Here is an 18,027-nt window from a genome sequence, read left to right as displayed (position 1 = left end):
AGCTAATCTTTAGTAGCAAAATGGCGTATTAAAGTTGAACTAAGTTTCTATACATACGTTAGAATGTCAATGAAAGATAAGTTAATCGCACATTGAATGATTCTTTCTCTTCTACTTCCTTTACTTAACTTTAGATTCATTATTTGCTTATGTAGTTTATTGTTACCGTGATATATTTTTGTTTTGTGTACCTGGCAACGTCGATGCATAATTAGCTTGTTCTTATTCCACATGGCTTAGTGACTGTCTTTGTGTTAAGTCTCTGCGTAAAGTATGCTGTGAAAGAAGTGAAATCTTTGTGAGCGAATTTAGAATGTGTCGCTTAAGAGAATCGATACTTGGCTTACTCGAAGTCGAATGAAAAGAACAGTTTCTAACGTAAACAAATGCCACGTTTCAGTAACCAATCAGGATCGAGATACCCACACTACGTCACTTGCAAGCAAGTATCCCATTATAGATGTTGGTAAGAAAAAACTAATAGAATATTAAAGAAATCTTAAACATCATCAAAATTCTGACAAGCCAAGAAGGTCATCTTCGCGACTCACTGTTAATTATCCTCACCACAGAATCAGTAATGTGTGAAGGAAAATAAATAGGATTCACTGAACTCTCCAAGCATTATAATTATTTACTATAGCCCCGCCCAGCGGGTACTCCGCCCACTGTCAATTTCATATGTATAGAATATTTTTTCAAGTCAATGGGCCATCGGACATTAATTGTNACTTTGTGTATGGTGAGGCTAATTTGAGATACGCACGAATTCTGGATTTGAATGCAAACATAATTTTTTTCACAACTTTTCGCCCCTCTCGGGTGTCATCTCTCTTTTGTTGGTTTATAAAAATTGTCATTAAATTGTTTCCCCTACTCTTCTGCGATGAATTTTGTTCTATTTACTTTTTATTTTTATATATTTTTTAACAGCCGACCCAATTTTGGGTTTACGGTTACTCATGTTCTACTCTTAACCTAGTAATTTTGCACGAATCCAGAAGACAAGGAAAGTCCTGAATCAGCACTCCCAGGGGTATGATTTGCTATGGGAAGACTTTGTGACTCGACAGATTTATCATGCACCAGTCACCATTTACTACACGGGGGAGTCTTCGGTCAGAGGGGATCCAACCTACGACCTCTTGGGCATGGACCCGGTGCCCTAACCATCAGGCTATCCCGGCTCCTTGTCCTATTTACTTTTATTTTATTTTATTTCCGTCGTTGATCAGTCGACCCAATTGTTTGGGTTTACGAATAATAATGTTGTAGTTAGCAAGCAAGGCCATGGCAGGGATAGCTTGATGGGCAGAGCATGTCCGAGAGGTCATGAGTTCGATCCCTGCCGGACGAAGACTCTCCGTGTAATAACTGGTGACTGGTGCAAGCGAAGTCTGTCACAAAGTGCTCCATGTTCCCATAACTAATCAATACCTCTAGGGGTACTGAATTGGAGATTTATCGTTCTCTGGTTTGGATCAAAATTACGATCTACGGATGAAGGACTGGATGCATGAATGGGTTGTGACTGAAGTGTGTATAGTGTGGCTGAAGTAGCATTCTTAACCGCAGATGGCTCCACTGGAAAACAAGAAGCGCACTCTCTGTCTTAAACTCGTTTGGTTTCACCAAACAGTCTAAGACTTCGTAAATGAATGTCTGGTAATTTGATTCAGAGTTTTCACACAGTTAATTTACTAAAATGATATTCTTTTCTCTCTTCCAGCTTCCTTGCAATGGTTTAAATCCACTGAATGTAGAATACTTCTTCAGATTGTCTTTAAAAGCTCTGCGCCTGGATTACTTAGACCTGTATTTGATACACGTCCCAATAGCGTGCCAGGTAATAAACATCTAAAGATGATTTTATTATATAACCGTCCATGTTCAATTCCTCGGCCTTGTATATTATGAATAAAATCCAGAAGAAAAGGGAATTCATCAATCAAGTATCGGGGGCCTTCTCAGAAGAGTTTTTGAGTAGTTTAATAGAACTGCCCGCTTGTGCGTTACATGGAATGTAAAACAACGAAAACCTCCCACTGGCAAGAGAATTCTAACCCATGATCTTTTTGCCACTGAAGATATTTTGCATCGGATTTGCAACCCAAGGAACGGTATGTTGATACCGCAGTGCTAACGTAAAACATTCTCAGTGGAAGATAGATCATGGGTTAGATCCCTTCGTCTTTGCATAAAAGGGTAAGATTTTCGTGGTTTTCCTCTCCATGATGCGGAAAGGTAGATCAGTTCAACACAAAGATCGCCACGTTTGTTTTAATGCTTAATCATGGGGTTTCCTTATCTTCTGGGTTGGGCTCAAAAAGACATATCTCTAAAGGGACATCTTCGACATATATCTAAAGGAATAATGTATCATTCCACTCATCAATGTTCGAACCACTCAATAAAAATTTTAATATCGAGCATTCCTGTTGAGAACTAATCAATTTAATCTATTTGAAAGCTGTTTGTTTTTCAAAAAAATAAATAAATAAAAGTATTACTAAATTAAGAATTATTTTTTTTTGCATTATTTTAAGGAAAAAAAATTTCAATGAAACTTTAAAAAAAAAATTCTTATACTTAAAGCTTAAAAGCCTAGGTAAACTGCAGATTAACCAGGTTAATGGACGGAATCAAGAGTTTTTCCGAAATTTGCCTTGTTAATGTTCGCATTAAAAGGACGGAGAAACTTCTCGTCGCAAATTCTCTTTCACCTTCATAAATAATTTAAAGTATAGAAAAAGTGAGTTCAGACAAGCGTAAACCACGAAGTTGCCGACACTAAAAAGAATTTTTTTAAATATCAGAATGCAAATAAATTATGAGAAAATAACTTAGGAATACACAATGGAGAAGTTCTTTTCCAATAATTTGTTTGGAATTTTATATTTTAAAATTTTTTTTCCCGACAGTTAAAACTTCATTGCTTACACTAGGTTTTAAATTTTTAAAGAGAGTTTTTCCTGTGGTATGGCTTCCCTTTCAAGGGTCTCCTTATCTTTAAAGTTCGAAAGTTTTTTTTTTATTCTATCAAATAATGTACTGATTGCAGTCACTTGCGTGTTTTAAATAGCAAAAAATTAGATGAATTTTGTTAAGCCCTTCCGTCTCGCTCCCGTGAAAATGACAGGGTGAGTTTTCGCCCTATATTTCTCGCTCCCGTGATATTGACGGGCTGGAGTGTTCAGTAGTAACGCGCCAATAAGAATAATACTAATTAATTTCTTTTGCCCGGAAAACATTTTATTTCACATTTTACACACCAGATGGCAGTACCAGGATATTTTTAAGGTAATTGCATATAGTTATTTTATTTTAAACTATAGATGTTAGCACTAATCAAATACGTAATACAAACACAAAAACCAAAAAAAAATAGGCACTTTTATGACCGTTTTCTTGAAAATTAAGTTTTTACGCTGCAGTTTTTACGGCAACGACCTTATTTTCACTAGAACAAGTGCTAGCGTCTGGAATATGTGCATATTATCTAGGTAGTTTGCAGATTGAGAAATGAAACAATAGTTTGCCATTTTATCTGATTGCCCTAGTTAATATGCATTTTGTCTGAAAAAATCAGTAAAATAATAGATGACTACACTTTAGCGTTAGCATATATGATACACTATTGTATAGGGTAAATCAACCAGTGAAGGAGCATTTCATATATATTGATTAAAAATAAGAATTTGCAAGTTTTTCTTTCGATTGATTGGTAACAATAGCTAACTGCCAAACAATAGGAAGTCATCTAGCAATGTTTTGGTTTACCTGGTTAAATAGACTTCTCTGGAAAAATTTGTGAATTTGCTATTATCTCTGCAACACCTTGTTTCTTTAAAAAAATTATAAGGTGAGTGTTTGTATTTATATGTTTGAAGTGGAATTAATTGCATGTAACAGTTTTATTTTTCTCACTGTGAAAATAAGAATTCAAAATATAGTTATTGAATATTGAAGTTACGTTTTATTTTTTAAGCATCATAGCATAATGAAGTACTGAGATAAGGGGGTGTTTAAACCAGTGAGGGAACAGGCATGTTCCTTTACTGGGCGTAGATTTCCCAGTGAATGAACAGTATGTGTTAATATGTTGACACTTTAATTTTAAATTCAGGGTTACAAAATGAAAGTTAACATTTTCCAAGCATTTATATGTTATAATTTCAAGAAAAGGCTTGTTTTTAAGTATTTGCATGGCTTATAAATTCATAAAGAGCATTAAAAAATAACCAAAATTAAGTTTTCCTTTACTGGGTGTTCATTCACTGGTAAGAGCTGTTCCTTCACTTGGTCTTCTTACTACTTGTTATTTGAACCTCCAAAACTTTAAAACAATATTATGTAAGTTTTCTACAATTTTTTTACATAATTTGCAATAAGTAACAGATATGTTGACACTGTCATTTAACAAAAATTACGAATTTTGAAATTAAAATGATTTTTTAAAAGGCAAGCGAAGCTTAAGCGTTCCTTCACTGGTTAGTTTAACCTACTTGTGTATCCTTCTTTTGCAGAATTATGAGATTTGTTAGCTAAGGACGTAAAAGCTCTGTTTTTCGATAAGTTATTTTTAAAAAAAATCCAAAATAGCTCTGCATTTTAATTTATAAAGTCTAGTATAACTCTTTTCCATCAATTTACTGTCTCAAATGATCTCGGGCAAATGAAAAAAGTTTGATATTAGTCTTTGTATATGTTCACATTTTCATCATCTGAAAAATCATCTGCATGCAAATTCATCAGCTATCGTACATACAAAGCGCGTCTTCAGTCCCACAAATAGCAATACTCCCAAACAAATATTGGCAAACTTTCAATCACAGCAGATTATTATTATTTTCTGTTTCACTTCCGGCCGAATAAAAACTTGATAATAAAACAAAGCGTATTGACGAATTCTGCTATGGCCGAGTTAATTCTGTTATGGCCGAGTTATGGCCGAAAATAAATATTTGCAATGTATACATACCAGAATTAACTCGTTATAATCAGATAATGCATTCATGGATAAAATACATTCATAGATAAAATCCATTCATAGATAAATACATTCATTGATAAAATGGGTTGGAAACTTTGCAATCATTAAACAACAACAACAAAAAAAAAGAGGAAAGATAAAAGAAGAGAAACATTGGCTTTTGTTCTGCAGTTTAAGATCCGCAGTCAGAGACAACCATAGCAAGATTCAACACCGCTACTACACAAACCTCTGTAAATAGACTTTTTATAATTTTTTTAAAATTTTATAACCGTCGCCGACCCAATTTTATGGGTTCATGACTACTAATGTTCAACTCCGCAGCCTTGTCATTTTGAACCCAATCCGGAAGACAAGGGAACTCCTCGATCGAGTATTGGGAGAAATTTGCCTTTGTGGAGGACTTTTTGATTGAGCTAACCCGCATTTTCGTTACATGGAGAGCAAGACCACGAGAACCTCCCACGGTTAGCCTAATGGCAAGGGGATTCTAACCCATGATTCGTCTACCACTGAGGATATTTCACGCCAGCACTGTGGGGTCCCGCAGTGGACTGATCGTTAAGACACGGTCCCCAGCAGATCATCGAAGTCAAGCATCACTGGCTACGGTCAGTGTGCGGGTCGGTGACCACTTGGATCTGCCTGCGTAGGGACCGAGGGTGTGCGGTATGGGACCTCGTTAAGCTGTTCTACCGTAAAGTGCTCGACTTCGCGTGCAGGTCGTTGGGCTACCGAAGCGGGGGTGCCATCCCCTCTGCAGAGGATCAAAATTGTGATGGCATGTCTTCGGATCATCCTCAGGGATTTTTTCCAGACCGTCGCCAATAGCCCATTGTGCAGCTCTAGTGCTACGCAAATGAACAACAACAACAGCCAGCACTGTGGTCGGTGCAAGCCGGATGCGGAATTCGTATTGACTGGGATTCGCACCGGTTCGCTGCAATGGAAGGCGAACGCTCTATCCCCTGAGCCATCGCGGCTCCTGTAAATAGTCAGACTACTTTCAATTGGTTTCCGAATTGCTTGCGTTTAAATTAAGGACTAAAATTGCCCACTCTAAATGTTTTTTCCTTTTTTCAGCGTACAGACGATGATTATGAAGTCTATCCATTCAGAGATGGGGACGTTCTCACCGAAATCGTCAACCTAACAGAAACTTGGAAGGTATTGCTTTGTGTCATCTTCTTTTCTTTCTCAATAGCTCGATGGCCCGGGGCGGGTTCCGATCTTCTTCTGTCATTTTTCCAACCACTCAAACTTTGAGCAGTTGCAATTTATTGTTGTCAGATACCTTTTTTTAAAAAAATCGAGATACCATTCGACACAATCAATCCAATTTTGTCTGGGCAACTCAAAAGAGTCATACTTTTGAAATTTTATCAGAAGCTATTCAACCGATTTAATTTAAACTTTGTCAATTATAACTACATAGAGGAAAAGATGTAAAAATCAGTATATCTCACAATTCATTCTTTATTAAAAAAATTTTTAAGCAATAAATAATTATTTTAAGAGCTAAACTAAACTCAGTGGCGTGAAAACCCATAGAGGGCCAAGGCTTACTGTGCCCATCTCAGTTTTCTTGACCATGGGCTCTGGGGTGCAGGAGCAGATGTTCCGTTCAGGTGGTCAGCCGAACGCGGACTCCCTAATGTTTAGTTCCTAAGCATGCTTGGTACTCATTTATCGACCCACTGAAGGGATGAAAGGCTGAGTCAACCTTACCCGGCCTGAGGATTGAACTCAGGACCTGTGGCACGGGAGAGCGAAGCACTACCAGAAAGCCATCGGGGGTCAAAAATTTATTCAAAACTGCTTTATGCGTGATCTTTAGATAAAGGAATTTCATAATTTTGTTCCAAAAGTAAAGTTTCGATAAGTCCGGAAGTAAAGTTGCTAAGAGTGGAATCTTTTTTGTGAGAAATGATCCCTAATTTAAAGATTTGTGAAGCAGCTGGTGAGTTAATATTTGTAAAATTATAAGCGTAAACATTATTTTTTGCAGGTGATGGAATCCCTCGTAGATAAGGGCCTTGTACGGTCTCTTGGCCTCTCTAATTGCAACAGCCGCCAAATTCAGACCATTTACGATGCTGCCAGAATTAAACCAGCAAACGTACAGGTAGGCCATTCACTTCACTTGTAAATCAATTCATTCCTTTTAGAAACTCCTCCTGATTTCATTTTTACAAAACTATGAATAGAGATAATCGAACCTCATCCATTTGTTCAACCTCATCAGCCCCGAAGCTAACTTCCCAATAAATGCTGTCTCTTAGCGTAAGACAGTTTCTTCTACGAAAGTTGAAACTATTAACCTAAAATACAGTCCCTTATGAGACCCACTATAAGATTCTATGTAAAATCTCAATAATCAGGTGATACTCTATACAGCTTTATTGTTTTTTACGCTGATGAAACCGGTTTGTACGTTCGTGCAACAATGGGTTAAATGAGACGATATCTATACATAAACGTGGCTGTGTGTGTGTGTGTAATCACAATATATCGCCCCAGAAGCCTCGCCCAGGCACGAAATAACTCGGCACATAATTGTGTTTTGACGTAATGAAGAAGTATTTTTTTTTCTTTTTCAAAAATTTGGATTAGTTTTTTAGTTATCAGTCATTTTGTAAGAAAATCTATGCTTTTTCGTCTTCAAAAGCCATATTCAAAAAACTATTAAAAAATGCATTTACTTTTCTCCACTCTTATAAATGTATGCTAATGCTAACCTTGCAATTGAAATATTAATTTTCGACAACTTAAACCAATAATATACGAANTATTTTGATATTTCATGTATTGTATTTAATATACATGCATTTGTAATTTATTATAGTAACGGTCGAGCTGTTTACTTTTACAATGGATGATTTTGAAAAATTAAAGTCCAAATGAGCTGTAATCAGACAGCTGATTACAAAATTAATAAATAAAATTGACAAATTGTTATCAGAAATACTTCCTGATGATACTTTGTATGATTCACTAAATCAGTTAATTGAGAAAAAAAAACGAAACTTTAAAGGATCTAGATTTGAAAATTGAAAATTATTTTGATAAGAGCGAGGAATTAGAGAGTGAAATTATACAAAGTCAAGAGTATCAAGATCGAGTAGTGGCTTCTAAAGGCAAAATTGAAAGATATTTACTGAAATGCCAGACTACAAGACAGGAAGTAACGGCTAGTGGTAACAATAATTTACAAGAAAATTTAACTTATGGAAATATCTCGCACGTTGCTAACGTTTATTATAATCTTCCCCTTAACGTCCGGCAGGTGGCGCAGCGCCGCAACTGTTGTGTCTGTTTTGTTTTTGCAAATGTAAGAGAGCGTAGAGGTGCGCGCTAATGAGCCTGTGCAATTATGATATCTGTAAATATTTTTGTAAATAAATAATTAATATAATCAAACTCTTACTTCCTCCCCCCCCCAAACGAGCTACTCGACACATGAACAAATGAAATGGGATTACAACAGATGGAACATGACCGAATTTCGTCAAGCAATTCTAGAGCCCAAGAAGTATCAGAGAAACGTCAAAGAAGATTAGAAGAGGTTTTCAGCTATTGGCAAATGATGATTTCGAAAGCAACTTTTGTATGCTTTTACAATTTCTGAGGCCCTTTTTTTAAAAAAAAAAAAAAAAAACAAGTCTCCAACTGATAGTTATATTATAGGTTAGGTTACCATAGGCCTTAGGTTACCATAGCAAAGTTACATTTTCAAACATCCTCAAGAGCTATAACACATCTGCAGCAGAACTGGATATGAAGAAAAAATTGCAGGACAGGAACACTTTAATTGTCCACTAATCTTCAGATGTTTTAAAAAACTTTATTTGTGGAAACCTTTAGCGTGGCGGACAGCTGGCCGCCTTTGGCGGCTAGTATAATATAAATTTGACGATTGGATACATTAGACGATCAGGTATTATAATAGTATATTATAATAATGAGACCAAATTATTAGACGCACTGTAGTGTTTTAATAATGACATTTTTTGCACGAGTTTATATACAATACTTCTATATATAAACATACATGTAATGAGTTTTTATTCGGGAGACTTTTTACAGACTTCCTATTTGTATTTATTTTTTAACGTATTGCATTACAATGTTAACCCATTGATACACGTAACGTAAACAAGTGCAAACAGTCAGATAAAAACACTAAAGCTGTATAGTATCACCTGATAATTAAGATTTTACATAGAATCTTATAATGTCTTATAATATGGCCAAGTACTGTATATGAACTATTAAGAATTCTATATGCTTACGCTAGTGCCGCATTTCCAACATAAACTTCTGTACTTTAAATGTTTATTTTAGGTCAAATTTGACCAGTAAGTAGTGCAGAAGATTCTATTTCCCTTTTTATTAAGATCTATTAGCGAACACGAATAATTTTCTTTGTTAATCATTTTTTTCCTTCAAATTAAAAGTACATTGTTGTAACAAAATCGGTGAGTTCGCCAACATCATGGGGACGGGGAGGGTAAAAGTGTGGAGAGTGGAGAAATCGCGTAACCTTAAAACTTACAAAGACAATGTACGTCTTTGCTATGGAGTATATTTATGCATTATAATAGTTGATGAAAGAGACTAACGATTGCTCAATTTGTTCAGGTGGAATGCCATGCTTATCTGCCGCAGGAAGAACTGTTCGAATTCTGCAAGAACCTGCGAATAACATTCACTGCCTATTCCCCCCTAGGCTCACCCGGCCTCCCGGATTACGTGAAAAAACACCACCACCTGTAAGTCTTGTTGTACTCCTCCCTACCCTTAAATAATATACTGTATCATATCATTATGCCATAATGACGTCACACTAGCGATAGGACCGAATTGCATTGTCCATTAAAATTTCATGACAAGGCGGAATTTTGCTGAGCATACAAGATTTTGAGAAAAGAAACCTTATAATGAGCTAGATTTAAGGTTATTTTGACCTTGAGACTAGCTTTATTCAGGGATTTTTTTCACGCTAAGGCAACCTCGATTTAAGGTTTTCATATCGAAGGTTGTTTTCTAAAGTTCTGGATTAGGGAAAAATGCGTAGAATAGAGCAGATTGTGACAGATCTCGTTTTAACCCTTTCGAAGGCCGTGGGAAGTATGCTCACCACCACTTTTAATTTAGGTTTCCATCTGCTAATAGCCTTCAGCTTTCTTGGAGTGCGTTGGAATAAAATTGGTAACCATTTGTTAGTTTAAAAAAAAATGTATAAAAGTTATAAAATACATAATTCCTTTTGAAGTGTGTCGCATTTATGAAAATTATTTTATAAATAAAGAAAAATAAAAGTCAACAAGTTCCTAATAGGTAGTGTTAAATATATTTACCACCAAAAAAGGGCATTTTTATGAACTAAATGAGTTTTTTTTTCTTCTTATATCAATTACTATTCTTAACACAATTTCAATTCCAAAAATACTTTAATTTTCCTTTACTAGAAATAAATGGCGCATTAAAGGGTTAAGATTAGAAGGTTTACACGTAAACCGCATGAAAACATTTTTAGGTTTACGTTGAAAGGCTTTTGCTGAGCGAAAATGAACCTAATTTTGCTATCTGGAGATGAATAAATTGATACCGAAAAAAAGTAATAATCGTCTCATTTACGAAAATTCCATTGAATTAAATTTTATTTTGTGGGAGCCACATTCACATTTTAAGTAATCATGTTTTTGGCAAATTCTCACTAAACACATTCACGAACTTCTCCTACCCTTACGTGAGGAAGTTGTTCTTTGCTTTCCCCGTTTGCTCTTTCACTTTCGTTGCAGTAGTCTCTAATAATTTCCTCTCCAATAATTTCTAATAATTTTAAATTCAAATAAACAATGTACCTTTGCAAGGAACGTAATTTGTGTTTCATAAATTTTTGATTAGAAAATTGGGTGCTCGAAATTCTTTTAAAAAGTTAACAAGAGATACTGACAGCTGACTTTTCGAATGATCCAGTTTATAGATTCAACGTGACGCCATTGTTCTTTACAGGGCCGCATTACCCATTAGACCAGACTAGGCCCCAATGAGTAGGGGCCCCCTTAAAAAGTTTTTTTGAAAATAAATTTTAAAAAATTAAGAAAATCAATGATTTAAAAAAAAATCAATTTCAAATATATATTAATAAAATGCGATAACTTTTTTACTTCTAATTTAACGAAATGAAGTAAAATTTGATTTATTATTATTTATTTTTATTTTAAATTTGCTTTCTTACATGAAAAGATATATAAATACTTTTATATTTGAATAAATAAAAAATATACGAGAAAAAAATTTAATCTAAGGGACTCAAAAATTTGAAGGACCAAAGACCCAACGTACGCTTAATGCGGCTCTGCCGACACTTTTTACATTCCTTGTAACTAATTACACGTTCCTATTATTTTTCAATAACATATGTGTATAAAATTTTATTTAGGGAAATCAAGCCCATAAAGCTATTAGATGATGAAAGACTTCTATCCATTGCAGAAAAACATCGGAAAACAAAGGCTCAAGTAAGTGAATTTTACTTTTATTAAAGAACAAATAAATATTTGCATTCAATTGATACTTACCACAAGCAATATTGTTCCCACAGTCGTAGTACAGCCAACCCAATTTATGGGATTTGCGACTGCTAATGTTCAACCTCGTAGCCTTGTCATTTTGAACCGCATTCAGAAGACAACGGAACTCCTGGATCAAGTATTGGGAGAAATTTGACTACGGGGTAGACTTTTTGACAAAACTAACCTGCATTTGCGTTATATGGTGAGGAAAACCACGAAAATCTCCTATGGTTAGCCTTACGGCAAGGAGACCCATGATTCGTCTTAAACTGAGAATAGTTTATGTAACCACTGTGGTCGGTGCGAGCCGGGTGTGGAATTCGTATTGATAGCTATCTCTGGGATTCAAACCCTGTTCACTTCATTGGGAGGCGAGCGCTCTACCCCTAGTAGATCAGCGAAGTCCAGCATCACTGTATGCGTTCAGTGAGCGGTTGGGTGATCACTTTGATCATCCTGCTAATGGACCAAGAGTGCGAGGCACCGGTCCTCATTAAACTTTCAGATCTTTGGGATACTAAAGAAGGGTTCTCTCAACAGAAGATCAAAATTGTGATCTTTGATGTCCTCAGGAATGTTTAACAGACCGCCGCCATTAGTGCGACATAAAAGAAGTGCTACTATAGCTTCTACAAAAACGTTGTTGCTTTAACCTTATTTATTTAGTGTTATATTATAATGAGTCATCTCGGAAGGATATAGAGCGCGTAAAATAAAAAAAACTATGAATAACTTATAATCTAATGAAGGGATTTTCATGTACTAGGAGTCAATTGGTTCGAGGGGTTGACCTCAAATAGGCTTATTAGTTAGTACAGACAATATTTTAAGTGAATAAATACGACACAAAAACGCACTTTTTCAGAATAAACATACCTCTTTTTACCTAAGGATTATGATTTTTGACCCCAAAATACAGACGATAGTGTACAAAATGTAGATGAGCTGTGGAAAACTAAGACACCATAAATAGCGAATTTCGCCAGGTGACGAGAACTTTTTAATCGAGAAAAATTTGCAAGCATTTAAGAGATTTGATTTCCCGAAAAATTTCAGCATAAAATATAATTTTTAATAATTAACTATTGTGTGTCCTATGCTTCCGAACATATTCTAAAAACGTCACCAAAAACATTCTTTTTAAGTATCAAATTTTTTTTTTGTTGCTGCTTAAAATGAGTGGTCGGAAACTACTTTGTTGCAAACGTAGTTGACTACAACTACTTTTTTTTCAAATGTAATGACTACAAATGACCACTTCGCTACTTTAAGGAATGAAACTTTGGTGGGGAAATTAATTTACGCATTGTGTTCAAAATGGTTTTGAATAAAGAAAATTGTCTTATATTTAAACATGAAGAATTATTTGGGAGCCTAAGAAGAGAGACTAACATCACAAAGTACATCGCTAAGCTTAAGAGCTGTGGCTCCTACAATAGAACGTCATTATTTGTATCAAACTGGACAAACAATCAGAGGCTGAAGAGGGACAGCCCTCTTAGTTTGATGGAGAGCCCTGCCCTCTTTTTAATCTATTGACACCTAATACTTCTCTTAGTAATGTAGTTTTTAAAGATGACTTAAATATCGATTTTACCAAGCAAAATGAGCATCCGGAGTTGCTACTTCAGCTGGCTCTCGAGGTAATCAATAATATCCGTTCGGATACAGACGGAATCAAGTCTGACTCTGGTAGAACGGGCAATCCTAACCATGGACTCTGGCGTACCTGACATATGGATATTAACGGATAGCAAGAGTTCAATTCAATATTTGAAGAACTGGTCAAGTGTCTTGGAAAATTTGGGTCAGGAAATCGTTATCAAATTGACTACTTTGTCTCAGATCGGCTCGGTGCACTTGCTGTGGATCCCCTCCCATGTGGGTATTTATGGGAATGTGATTGCTGATCGGGTTGCCAAGGAAGGGGGTGAACTTGCTACTCCCCCTTCCTCTAAACTACTGGTGTCTGAGATTCACTCCCTGAAGTTAGCTAGGGTAAACTCAGCATTGAAACACCCACCAGATCATGATTGGTATGCCCCGGATTATCCCTGCAGTACTCTTGTCCTAGATTTGCTCAAACAGCTTTGTCAAGACTTAGAACCGGCCATATAAAGTGTTTGACCTTCAGATCGAAAGAAAAGACTTATGACTATTGTCATTGCTCGGCCATCACTTCCCCTTTGGATCGATCCCCATCTTCTGGATTGCATTGGTGCCTTTGTGAGGCAACTGATGAGTGATGGAGAGACTGTCTATGACTTGCTGATGTGACATGATCTTCTCGACTTGGTCTAGGGCTCTACACCAAGGGGATAGGTAACAACAACAACAGAATTATTTGGGTATTTATTCATGTTTACATGAGCTAGTTTGTTATTCTAAAATATTTTTTTTCTTTCGAATTTGTTAACTTAAACTTTTTATGTCCTTCTTGGCATCGAATATTCAATTTTAGAGATGCTAGTAAGTTATCAAATACTTGCAATTTCGTTAGGTGTTTAATGCTTTTTTATTTCTTCAAAGAAATTAAATGCATCGAAAATATGTTTTTTTCCTTTAAAATAACATCAAGGTTTCACGAGTGTATGTACATTTACATATAAAAATGTGATAAATTATCTATATCCGGGTTCGAATCTCAGTGATGGCCATCAATACGAATTCCGCGCCCAGTTTGAACTGACCCCAATGATGATGTAAAATATCTTCAGTGGCAGACAGATCATGGGCTACAAGCCCCTTGCCGTGGGAGGTTTTCGTGGTTTTCCCCTCCATGTAAAGTGAATACTGGCTCCACCAAAACTTTTTCCACTAGGGCTAATTTCTCTTAATACTTGATCCAGGTGTAGTCCTCTGGATTGGGTTCGAAATTCCAAGGCTACGGAATCGAACATTTCAGGGTATCCGCTCACCTGGAAAGTCATGAAAAATCAAGGAAAGTCATGAATTTCAGTATTGAACAAAATTTAGCATGAAATGTCATGATTTTTTTTTTTTTTAAAAATCATGGAAAGTCATGGATTTAGGTCTCCGAAAAATTTAATGTTTAAAATGGAATCCCCTCCCCCAATTTCATCTTGTTCCAAACATCTGAATTCCTAACAAAATCACCACTCAATCATATTTTATTAGAATATAAAATGATTTTATCATGTTCTTTAAAAATTATGGTGTTCTTTCAAAAAATGACAGAAAAAATATAATTTCTGGAGCGAATTATCTTTTAAACTTCTGTGATTTAAGAATCTTTTATTATTTATTTTGTTTTAAATTTTATTCATTTAAAATTCTAGGTGAAGCAAACCAGTCATAGGCGAATTTATTTTATTCCGAAATGAGAACAGAAAAATTAGGAGTATTTCTTTTCTTTCTGCTGAACAAGAAAAGTATCTTTAGAATATAATTCTGCGGAAAAAAAATTATTTGCTTTTGTATTTTTTCCCCAGCTATATTATTGTTTCAACTCTTTCTTTACTCTGTTTTGTAAAATTTAAAATCTATAAATATGAAGATAGGGAGTATAACAGTTTTGGTTGTACCTATCATTTCAATTCATGCTATTATAATGCTTTTAAAAATTTATTATCACGTTTTTGTCGGGAGAAAGTAGTCACTTCGTAAAGTCATGAAAAATTCTTGGAATGAGACATGGAAAATCATGAAAAGTCATGAATTTGAAAATCTAAAATGTAGCAGAGTCGTGAACTCGGCTGCTCAATGACTGTTAGAAAGCAAAATAAAGTAAAATGTAGTAATTTGTGTTTCAGATACTGATACGGTTCCCAATCGAGGGAACAGTTTTGGTTATACCTATCATTTCAATGAATGTTATTATAATGCTTTTTTAAATTTATTGTCGCGTTTTTGTCGGGAGAAAGTAGTCACTTCGTAAAGTCATGAAAAATTCTTGGAATGAGACATGGAANATTTACGCATTATGTTCAAAATGGTTTTGAATAAAGAATATTGTCTTATATTTAAACATGAAGAATTATTTGGGAGCCTAAGAAGAGAGACTAACATCACAAAGTACATCGCTAAACTTAAGAGCTGTGGCTCCCACAATAGAACGTCATTATTTGTATCAAACTGGACAAACAATCAGAGGCTGAAAAGGGAACAGCCCTCTTAGTTTGATGGAGAGACATGCCCTCTTTTTAATCTATTGACACCTAATACTTCTCTTAGTAATGTAATTTTTAAAGATGACTTAAATATCGATTTTATCCAGCAAAGTCAACATCCGGAGTTGCTACGTCAGCTGGCTCTCGAGGTAATCAATAATATTCCTCCCGGAGCCTTGGTCGTCTATACGGACGGAATCAAGTCTGACTCCGGTAGAACGGGCAGTGGTGCTTTTATGAGGACAGGTGTAGGAGAGCTCAACCGCCGACTTAGAAAAACCCGGATCATGCCTCGGTCTTTCGATCAGAGTTAATTGCCATAAATGAGGCCTTGAGCCTAGCCATGGACTCTGGCGTATTTGACATATGACGGATAGCAAGAGTTCAATTCAACATTTGAAGAACTGGCCAGGAAAATTTGGGACAGGAAATCGTTATCAAATTGACTACTTCGTCTCAGATCGGCTCGGTGCACTTGCAGTGGATACCCTGCCATGTGGGTATTTATGGGAATGAGATTGCTGATCGGCTTGCCGGGAGTGAACTTGCTACTTCATCTAAACTGTCTGAGGTTCACTCCCTGAAGTTAGCTAGGGTAAACTCAGCGTGGAAACACTCACCAGATCATGATTGGTATGCCGCCAAATGCCCCGGATTATCCCTGCAGTGCACTTGTCCTAGATTTGCTCAAACAGCCTTATCAAGACTTAGGGTAGGCCATATTAAGTGTGAAAGCGAAAGAAGAGACTTATGACTATTGTCATTGCTCGGCCATCGCTTCTCTATCTCATCTTTTGGATTGCATTGGTGCCTCTGTGAGACAAATGATGAGTGATGGAGAGATTGTCTATGACTTGCTGATGCAACATGATATTCTGGATTTGGTCTAAGGCTCTAGACCAAGGGGATAAGTAACAACAACAACAGAATCACTATCGTGCTACAAACATTTTCAACTAAAAACAGCTAAATTTATGCATAAAAATTTGACTGTTTTTTTTTTTTTTTTGCTGTATAAAATTATAGCTACAAAGTAATATTAAATAGGGAAAGTGGAAGTTAAATAGGGAAGTGGGAAATAAGTGTATCTCAAAGAAAAATTCGTTCAATAGAAAATTCACTTTGCTATTTGGCAGTTATTTTACGAAAAAATTTCCAGAATGTTCTTGGTTCCACAAAAAAATTCGCAAAATAGAGAAATTCGCAAAATGGAAGTTCGTTAAGAAGTCCGACTGTATTTATTCATGTTTACATGAGCTAGTTTGTTATTCTAAAAAAAATTTTTTCTTTGAATTTGTTCATTTAGTCTTCAACTTTTTAAGTCCATCGAATATTCAATTTTAGAGATGCTAGTAAATTATCAAATACTCGCAATTTTGTTAGGTGTTTAATGCTTTTTTATTTCATCAAAGAAAATAAATGCATCCAAAATATGTTTTCTTCCTTTAAAATAACACCAAGGTTTCAAGAGTGTATGTGCATTTACATATGAAAGTGTGATAAATTATCTATTATTCATAATGCCTAGTTTAAATATTGGTTATACGGGACTCTAAATTCGCAATTCTCTGGTTAACTCACAGTCACAGGGGGGAATTTAAAATTACGTTCTTTGACAGACCCGCGAAGATTTGAACCCCTCAAGTTCGTAAAAATTAGTAGTTTCAGATTCCTGCTCATATGCTAAACTAACGTAAAAAGTAGTGAGGTGCTAGTAGTTATCGACAATGTAGACCTTCTTCTATGAAAAGGTACCCCGACTTAGAATCGAGTGAACATATCTTATATACTAGTGAAATGGAATTGTATTTTTGTAGTGGTAAATACGCTACAGTACTCCCCCACTAGAATTATATCTGTGATAGAATTCGATGAATGGATACCACTAGTTGAATCATAGCTGTTTTTGTGCGAAGCTGGGAGAGCTATATTAAGATCACCGTACTTTTTGAGTGCTGAATGTGATAGCTGTATCAACTTAACGATCGTAGTCGCTCCTGTGTTGCCTTTAGCAGTTGAGTGTATGCAGGCGGCCGTTGCGTTGAATCGAGACTGAGTAGCAACAGTGCGAGGAGGTGAACAATGTCTCAGTCACAAGTAGCAAGTCAACTGTTCAATGTGGACCATCCATCGAAGTAGGTGTGTTCATATCGAAGTGGGTATTACTGCCAAGGTAGGCGTGTTCACATCACGTCCGGGTCACCAATGTGGTGCTAGTAGTTATCGACAATGTCAATCTTCATCTATGAAAAGGTAAGATATGCCCTCTGGGCATAGAGCGTTCGCCTTCCAATGAAGAGAACCGGGTTCGAATCTCAGTGAT

General features: G+C 35.8%; 1 protein-coding gene across 1 annotated transcript in view; it reads left to right on the top strand.

Moving 5' to 3' along the window:
• The window catches only part of LOC107451550 (1,5-anhydro-D-fructose reductase), a gene marked incomplete at its 3' end in the record, with an annotated part of 32,747 nt that extends 21,227 nt beyond the window's left edge, over window positions 1-11,520 (top strand). The window contains 5 exon segments of the mRNA XM_043054001.2: window positions 1,730-1,846; window positions 6,077-6,160; window positions 7,002-7,118; window positions 9,635-9,765; window positions 11,442-11,520. Of these exon segments, the coding sequence (XP_042909935.1) occupies window positions 1,730-1,846; window positions 6,077-6,160; window positions 7,002-7,118; window positions 9,635-9,765; window positions 11,442-11,520 (528 nt within the window).
• Window positions 11,521-18,027: the final 6,507 nt, after the last annotated feature.

The sequence above is a fragment of the Parasteatoda tepidariorum genome, chromosome 10, assembly GCF_043381705.1.
Source record: "Parasteatoda tepidariorum isolate YZ-2023 chromosome 10, CAS_Ptep_4.0, whole genome shotgun sequence".
NCBI classification, from domain to species: Eukaryota; Metazoa; Arthropoda; class Arachnida; order Araneae; family Theridiidae; genus Parasteatoda; species Parasteatoda tepidariorum.
Note: the sequence above shows the minus strand (reverse complement) of the source record. Positions and strands in the feature narration are given on the sequence as shown.